This window comes from Protobothrops mucrosquamatus, unplaced genomic scaffold, assembly GCF_001527695.2.
Source record: "Protobothrops mucrosquamatus isolate PMUCROS unplaced genomic scaffold, P.Mucros_1.0 scaffold4586, whole genome shotgun sequence".
NCBI lineage: Eukaryota > Metazoa > Chordata > Lepidosauria > Squamata > Viperidae > Protobothrops > Protobothrops mucrosquamatus.
This window is the reverse complement of record NW_015390489.1, coordinates 33246-42627: the sequence shown is the minus strand read 5'-3', so window position 1 is coordinate 42627 and position 9382 is coordinate 33246. Positions and strand designations below refer to the sequence as shown.

Here is a 9382-nt window from a genome sequence, read left to right as displayed (position 1 = left end):
ATTATTATTATTATTATTATTATTATTATTATTACCACCTGGAATGAAAATGAGCTCCTGTGTTCTGCTGCTGGTGTGTGCGGAATTTCAATGCAGAAGTTTTTAAGAGGACAAACTTGTTTGCTGCCAGCAAAACAGTCCGGAGGAATCTGGGAGAGTCGCTTTTCAGAAGCTCTCGTGAGCTGTGTGGATGCAGGTCTATGGAGATTCTCCCTCATCCAGGTCACAGTGTTGTGCCATGCGTTTGTGAAGTTGTTTTTTGTGTCCCCGATGTACAGATCTGCGCATGGCTCACTGCATTGTACTGCCTATGAGTACAATGAGCAATGTGGTATATGCAATACGATGCGGTGAGCCGTGTGCAGATCTGTACATCAGGGAAACAAAACAACAACTTCACAAACGCGTGGCACAACATAGCAGAACAAACCCATCAGGACAAGATTCAGCATCCATCTGCATTTAAGAGACGAAGGCCGCTCTTTCGAAGACAGCAAAGTCCACATTTTGGACAGGGAGGACCGCTGGTTTGAAAGAGGGGTCAAAGAGGCCATCTAGGTCCAAACTGAACAGCCCTCCCTCAACAGAGGGGGAGGGATAGGACATCATCTCTGTCCAGTCTACAACATGTTCCTTTCAGCAGTTCCAAGATGGCTCCACACCCATCTGCACCACTCAGGTAACCCTGAGGACACAGGTAAACCTCCAAGTGGCCTCAACGACTCTCTAAAAGAAGGCAAATGAACAGCTGTTTGCAAGGAGTATAAATCCTCCCATTCCCCACCATCCAGTCAGAGCTGAAGAAGCTTCTTGGAGGAGAAGCAAAATGTCTTCAAAGAAAAACAAGAAAGCCCAGTTGGATGCACGGCATGGTGTAAAGCAGGGGTGGAGAACTATGGCCCTTTTATGATTTGTGGACTTCAACTCCCAGAATTCCTCAGTCAGCCATGTTAATGCTGGCTCAGGAATTCTGGGAGTTGAAGTCCCCAAGTCATAAAGGGGCCATAGTTCTCCACCTCTGGTGTAAAGGTTCATGTCAGGTTTTACACTTAGGCAAGAAAAACCAAATGCACAGGCACAGTATAGGTGAGGGGGTATTCAAACTCGGCCCTTTTATGACTTGTGAACTTCAACTCCCAGAATTCCTCATCCAGCATGCCTGGCTGAGGAATTCTGGGAGTTGAAGTCCACAAGTCATAAAAGGGCCAAGTTTGAAGACCCCTGGTATAGGTGGTATGTGGTTCAATAGTAGCAACTGGAGTCCTAGTGGACAATCCCTTAAATAGGAGTCAGCCGTGTGCTGCAGCTGCCAAAAAAGCCAACACAGTGCTAGGCTGCATTAACAGAGGGAGAGAATCAAGATCATGGGAAGTATTAATACCACTTTACAAGGCCTTGGTAAGGCCACACTTGGAATACTGCATCCAGTTTTGGTCACCACGATGTAAAAAAGATGCTGAGACTCTAGAAAGAGTGCAGAGAAGAGCAACAAAGAGGATTAGGGACTAAAAACAGGAGATTCCTACCTTTGCGGAGTTTGTTTGCAATTTGTTCCAATATAGAGTCTGGGAATTGCAGCCAGGTATGTTTTTTCTGTTGGCCGTCGGCCACGACGCCGAGACTCGAAAAGTGCAGCTTTGCACAATGGGTCCCTAGTACTTAGTTTCTAGGGACATTAAACCAGCGAGTTCTTTAGCGAGACAAAGAATTCGGACCTTAATTAACGGCTCAACCTTGTTTCGCTTTTAAACGTACGGCTTGCTATTGGCCGCACACTTAAGTAATAGATCCACGAATAGCGAAAGACGAGTAGCGGTCCTAAACCCGACAGACAACTGAAGACGGGAAACAAAGGCGGGACTGTTAGAAAGATGGTGGAAACACACACCTAACCTGTTCCTCTCCTGTTTCTTTCTTTCTTTTTCTTTTTTCTTTTTATTGAAAATTTTATAAAATTTTACAATATAAATCCCCCCCTTTCCCCAACCCACCCTTCCACCCACCCTCCCTCCCCCCTCACTTCCCAGTGCCAATCACAGGGTTAACAATAACATAATCATACTCTAATTAACATTAATCAACTATTAAAATAACATATCTATAACCTCCTTTAACTCTCTTTTAAACCAATATACAATTATTAAAAACAATAATAATAACATCACCTTAATAATTAAAAATAGCACTAAATAAAATATTCTAACCTTTATACAACAATAATACTCTAAAATTCACTCAAAAACCAAATGATATTATTTAGTCCCATATTTATGCTCAATATAATCTATCCATCTTCTCCAAACCAAAATATATCTTTCTTGCGAGTGATCCTTCACATAAGCGGAAATCTTGGCCATTTCTGCTAAATTCGAGACTTTAAGTGACCATTCTTCTATAGTGGGTAAACGTTCCATTTTCCAATATTGAGCTACTAATAGTCTTGCAGCAGTTATAAAGTTCAACATCAATTCCATTTCTTTTGCATCCAAGTCTTCCATAATACCCAACAAAAATATCTGCGGCTTAAACTTTATCTTTTTCTTAAAAATATTTTGAATATTCCACCATATCTTAATCCAAAATGCTTTAACTTCCCTACAAGTCCACCAAATATGAAAATAAGTTGCATCTAAATTTCCACATCTCCAACACTGTTTCTTGAGATGAGATGAGTTAATCGATAATACAATAACATACAAGTATCTTTAGTACAGATCTCAAACTATTACATTAAATATTTCCTCTCTTTTCCCCTTAGTATTTACTGTCTCATATTTAAATTAATACAAATCTTATTATATCGATTAAATAAAAATAACTTTCTTACATTTATCGATAATTTTTACTTTATGCATATCCTAGTTATGTTAACATTCCATCTTTATAGACAATCAATGTCCTAATTAGTTTTTCCCAATTTTTAGTTTCCCATTAATATTTAAATTTAACATTAACATTTAACATTAACATAATTTTAACATTAAAATTAACCCCAATTCCCTTTATCACAATTCATCTCAAGATTTAATGTTCAGGATACACGTCTTATCTATTTGAATTCTCACCATCTTACATCAACTGATTAATAATACAATGTAACATTCTTATTTTCTGTTAATTTCCAAATATCTTAAATTTAGTAACCAAAATTTCAACATTTAATATTTCCTCTCTTTTTCTCTTGATAACGACTCTCTCATATTTCAGCTAATAGTTTGTATTATTACAGCTAAGTAATTGCTTTTTAAAAATTTAAATGTAAAACTAGAAAATCAATAAAATTTTCTTTAAAAATAAAATAAAAAAGGGGGGATCCCGTGATCCCGGGACACTGCAACCGTCATAAGTACATGTCAGTTGCCAAGTGTCCGAATTTCGATCACGTGGGAATGCTGCAACGGTTGTAAGTGTGAAAGACAGTCATAAGTCACTTTTTTTCAGGGCTGTTGTAACTTCGAACAGTCACTAAACAAATGGTTATAAGTTGAGGACATCCCAATCGGGATGTCAGCCTGTCTGCATATTATACTGTAAAGTCCTCCACTAGTTAGCATCTGCAGTGAACAGAATCAAAGCAGTGGCACTTGTGGATTAAGTTACCTTACTTAGATCTTGGAGGCCTTTAATCTGCTTTCTGCTGGGAAGTTTCCAGGGTCTTTTAAAATCCACATTTGGGAACACCAGCCTTCTCTCTGTCCGTGGGCCTTGCCCCCTCCCCAGAATTTCTCATCCAGTGGCTTGTTTTAATTTGGGTTGAAGCTTGGTTTCCCACTGTTTTTAATTCTAAGTTGAGCTAGCTGTGGTTTTTGAAAGTTTTATTGTTTTGCAAACTCTGTTGGAATTTTCTGTAATGAGAGATGATTTAAAACTTCCAGGAAGGAAGGGAGGGAGGGAGGAAAGAAGAAGAAAAGAAGGCAAAGAAAAAGAATTATTCTGAGTGCTCCTTTTTGTTAAAAAAAAAAAAGGGGGGAAGGAAGGAAGGAAGGAAGGGAGGGAGGGAAGGAGGGAGGGATTATTGAGAATCTCCATAGACATTTAATAGAATAACAGAATAACAGATTTGGAAGCGACCCTGGAGGTCATCTAGTCCAACCCCCTGCTCAGGCAGGAAGCCCTATACCATTTCGGACAAATGGCTGTCCAGTCTCTTCTTAAAAACTTCCAGTGTTGGAGCCTTCACCGCTTCTGGAGGCAGGTAGTTCCACTGGTTAATTGTTCTAACTGTCAGGAAGTTTCTCCTTAGTTCCAGGTTGCTTCTCTCCTTGGTTAGTTTCCATCCGTTGCTTCAGGGGCTTTGGAGAATAGCTTGACTCCCTCTTCTTTGGGGCAGCCCCTGAGATACTGGAAGACTGATATCATCTCCCCCCTCGTCCTTCTCTTCATTAAACTAGACAGACCCAATTCCAGCAACCGTTCCTGTTGTTGAATCAGGATTTTGTGCCCCTGGCTTGTTGTGGCCTTTTTCAACCCCAGGGCCTGGGGGGGGGAAGTCGTGCCTTTAAATCTACTCCCCCTGGCACAATCAGAGCCGGTTCGGACGGCAAGTGGCATAATCAGCAGACAGACACCAAGATGCATTGTGTAAACAGGAGTGGATAAATTGGTTTTGCCTGGAATAAATCCAGTGGAGACACCACAGGCTCTGAATAACAAAGAGGATGGGGGGGGGGTTGCTCCCCCCTCTCCCCGCATAGATTGATAGCAGCTGGAATCTCCCTGTTATAATCTGTTTCTCTCTCTTTCTCTTCAGGGCCTGAAGCCGATGGACCATAATGGACTGGCTGATCCATACGTGAAATTGCACCTACTCCCTGGAGCCAGCAAGGTAGGAGAGTCCCTCCCTTTTATTTACCTGGTTGGGACGCTTCACTGAAGCTATTTTTTCTAGGGATGGTATTCGCTGCTAGATCCCAGATGTTGTCGGTGGCCGCTCTTCTTAATTCTCATGAGCAAAGGCGGGTCAGGATCAGAGGTTGGTTTGTGCAGAGGGTATTGTACAATGAAGGTGTTGCCTGGAAAAAAAAGGATGGGAGGGAGGGAGGCAGGAAGGGAGGGAGGGAGGTGATAGGAATGAGAAGGAAGGAAGGAAGGAAGGAAGGAAGGGAGTGAGGGAGGAGATAGGAAGGAAGGAAGGAAGGAAGGAAGGAAGGAAGGAAGGAAGGAAGGAACCTAGAACTAAGAAGAAATTTCCTGACAGTGAGAACAATTAACCAGTGGAACAACCTGCCTCCAGAAGCGGTGAATGCTCCAACACTGGAAGTTTTTAAGAAGAGACCGAACAGCCATTTGTCCGAAATGGTATAGGGCCGTGGTGGCGAACCTATGGCACGCGTGCCACAGGTGGCACGCAGAGGCCTCTCTGTGGGCACGCGCGCCATCGCCCCAGTCCTAGGCCTTCAGCTGGGTTTTATAAAACCTTTTCGCTTTAAGCCTCCTCCGCCGTGTGCAAAAAAAAAAAAGGTTCAATCAATCAATTTCAACTTCTCGCAGGAAAAAAAGATCTCGCAAAGTTGGAATTGATTGATTGAACTTTTTAGTCCCACCCAGTCTGCCATTACCACCGCAGCCACGCCCACCCAATGGGCCACACCCACCCAATGGGCCACACCCACCCGGCACCCGATGATACATAAGTGGGTTTTCGGTTGCAGTTTGGGCACTTGGTCTCTAAAAGGTTCGCCATCACTGGTGTAGGGTTTCCTGCCTGAGCAGGGGGTTGTTCAATGACCTGCAAGGTGCCTTCCAACTTTTTTATTATTATTATTATTATTATTATTATTATTATTATTATTATTATTATTATGGGAGGGAGGGAGGGAGGGAGGGAGGAGATGGGAAGTAGAAGGAAGAAAGGAGATGGGAATGAAAAGGAAGGAAGGAAAAAGATGGGAGTGAAAAGGAAGGAAGGAAATGGGAAGGAGAAGGAAGGAAGGAAGGAAGGAAGGAAGGAAGGAAGGAAGGAAGGAAGGAAGAATGGAGGCAGAAGAGGAAAGGAGGGAGGGAAGATAGGAGGAAGATTTTTCAAACATTTCCACAACCTCAAACAGGTTCTTAGAATAGAATAGAGCTGGAAGGGACCTTGGAGGTCTTCTAGTCCAGTTCCCTGCTCAACCAGGAGAACCTATACCATCTCAGACAAGTGACTGTTTAGCCTCTTCTTAAAAATCTACAGTGATGGAGCGCCCATGATTTCTGGAGGCAAGCTGTTCCACTGGTCAATTGTCCTCACTGTTAGGAAGTTTCTCCTTAATTCCAGGTTGCTCCTCTCCTTGATCAGTTTCCAACCGTTGTTTCTCGTCCTGCCCTCTGGTGCTTTGATCAACAACCTGGCCCCCTCTTCTTTGGGGCAGCCCCTCAGATACTGAAATACTGCTATCATGTCGCCCCTGTTTCTTCTTTACTTTAGACTAGCCAAACCCAAGCCCTGCAGCTGTTCTTTGTATGTTTCAGTCTCCAGGCCTTTGATCATCTTAGTTGCTCTTCTCTGAATTTTTTCCAAACTCTCAACATCTTTTCTGCGATAGGGTGACCAAAATTGGCTGCAGTATTCCAGGTATGGTCTTACTAGGGTTTTATAAAGCGGTACTAATGCTTCGCGTGATCTTGATTCTATGCCTCTGTTTATACAACCCAGGATTAGCTTTTTTGGCAGCTGCTGTACACTGCTGGCTCATGGTCAAGTGATCGTCCACTAGGACTCCAAGGTCCCTCTCACAGTGGCTGTTTTTGAGCCAGGTCTTGTCCAGTCTGTTCTTGCACCTTTTGTTTTTTCTGCCTAAATGTAAAACTCTGCTTTTCTCCACATTGAAACTCATTTTGTTGGACAGGGTCCATTGTTCAAGTTTGTCAAGATCTTTTTGGATCCTGAGCTTGTCTTCTGGGGTGTTGGATACTCCTGCCAGCTTGGTGTCATCTGTAAATTTGATGAGTTCTCCTTCAATTCCCTCATCTAAGTCATTGATGAAGATATTGAAGAGTACTGGGCCTAAGACGGAGCCTTGTGGTACCCCATTGCTTACTTCTTTCCATGTGGATGTAGTGCCGTTGAGGACTACTCGTTGAGTACGGTTTGCCAGCCAGCTGCAGATCCATCTGGTGGTGACTTACGACCGTTTTTCACACTTATGACCGTTGCAGCCTCCCCACGGTCACGTGATCAAAATTCAGACGCTTGGCCACTGACTCGTGTTTATGACGCTTTCATGCGCCCGGGGTCATGGGATNTAAGTATTACTTTTAATTAGTTTTCTATTGGTTTTAAAGGATACTAATTGGCCTATTGCAATATTTTATTTTAATTGATTTTAAAATGTGGTATGTTTTTTGTATTTGTTTACTTGTTTTTAACGGGCTGTAAGCCGCCCTGAGTCCGCAAGGAGAAGGGCGGGGTAGAAATCTAATAAAATCAAATCAAATCAAAATCTTTAGTACAGATCTATAATAATAATAATAATAATAATAATAATAAAGTTGGAAGGGACCTTGGAGGTCATCGAGTCCAACCCCCTGCCCAGGCAGGAAACCTCTCTTTTCCCCTTAGTATTTACTGTCTCATATTTAAACTAATACAATTCTTATTATATCGATTAAATAAAAATAACTTTCTTACATTTATCGATAATTTTTAGTTTATGCATATCCTAGTTATGTTAACATTCCATCTTTATAGACAATCAATGTCCTAATTAGTTTTTCCCAATTTTTAGTTTCCCATTAATATTTAAATTTAATATTAACATTAACATTTAACATTAACATAATTTTAACATTAAAATTAACCCCAATTCCCTTTATCACAATTCATCTCAAGATTTAATGTTCAGGATACACGTCTTATCTATTTGAATTCTCACCGTCTTACATCAACTGATTAATAATACAATATAACATTCTTATTTTCTGTTAATTTCCAAATATCTTAAATTTAGTAACCAAAATTTCAACATTTAATACTTCCTCTCTTTTTCTCTTGATAACGACTCTCTCATATTTCAGCTAATAGTTTGTATTATTACAGCTAAGTAATTGCTTTTTAAAAATTTAAATGTAAAACTAGAAAAATCAATAAAATTTTCTTTAAAAATAAAATAAAAAAGGGGGGGTCCCGTGATCCCGGGATACTGCAACCGTCATAAGTACATGTCAGTTGCCAAATGTCCGAATTTCGATCACGTGGGAATGCTGCAACGGTTGTAAGTGTGAAAGACAGTCATAAGTCACTTTTTTTCAGGGCCGTTGTAACTTCGAACAGTCACTAAACAAATGATTATAAGTTGAAGACATCCCAATCGGGATGTCAGCCTGTCTACATATTATACTGTAAAGTTTTCCGCTAGTTAGCATCTGCAGTGAACAGAATCAAAGCAGTGGTACTTGTGGATTAAGTTACCTTAATCCTGCCTCCAGAAGTGGTGAACACGCCAACACTGGAAGTTTTTAAGAAAAAACTGGACAGCCATTTGTGTGAAATGGCATAGGGTTTCCTGCCTGAGCAGGGGGTTGGACTAGATGACCTCCAAGGTCCCTTCCAACTTTATCATCATTATTATTATTACTTAGATCTTGGAGGCCTTTAATCTGCTTTCTGCTGGGAAGCTTCCAGGGTCTTTTAAAATCCACATTTGGGAACACCAGCCTTCTCTCTGTCCGTGGGCCTTGCCCCCTCCCCAGAATTTCTCATCCAGTGGCTTGTTTTAATTTGGGTTGAAGCTTGGTTTCCCACTGTTTTTAATTCTAAGTTGACCTAGCTGTGGTTTTTGAAAGTTTTATTGTTTTGTAAACTCTGCTGGGATTTTCTGTAATGAGAGATGATTTAAAACTTCCAGGAAGGAAGGGAGGGAGGGAGGGAGGGAGGAAAGAAGAAGAAAAGAAGGCAAAGAAAAAGAATTATTCTGAGTGCTCCTTTTTTGTTAAAAAAAAAAGGGAGGGGAGGGAAGGAAGGAAGAGAGGGAGGGAGGGAGGGATGATTGAGAATCTCCATAGACATTTAATAGAATAACAGAATAACAAATTTGGAAGCGACCCTGGAGGTCATCTAGTCCAACCCCCTGCTCAGGCAGGAAGCCCTATGCCAGTGGTTCTCAACCTGTGGGTTGGGACCCCATTTGGGGTCGATCGACCATTTCACGGGGGTCGCCAAGCAAGGCTGTCCGCCATTTTTTTTGTCCGCCATTTTTTTTTGTTCGCCATTTTTTCCCCTTTTCCGGCGGGTGCCTTACCTCCCTTGGGCTGGGCCAGCTGGTGGTCGGCCTGCTCCGTCTCTGCCGCTTGCCAGCTACGCCTCGGCCGGCGCAGGGGGCGGAACCACGCATGCGCGGCGCTCCCGGGCAGGGAAAGTCCTCGACTTACGACCGGTTGGGTAGTCCTCGACTTACGACCGGTT

At 42.0% G+C, this 9382-nt stretch overlaps 1 protein-coding gene across 1 annotated transcript in view; it reads left to right on the top strand.

Annotated features, from left to right (window-relative positions):
- LOC107299133 (double C2-like domain-containing protein beta) overlaps positions 1–9382 on the top strand; it is an 87194-nt gene that overhangs the window by 59601 nt on the left and 18211 nt on the right. Inside the window, exon 3 of the mRNA XM_015828500.1 lies at positions 4751–4825. Coding sequence (XP_015683986.1) covers positions 4751–4825 — 75 coding nt within the window. The remainder of the gene's footprint in view (positions 1–4750; positions 4826–9382) is intronic.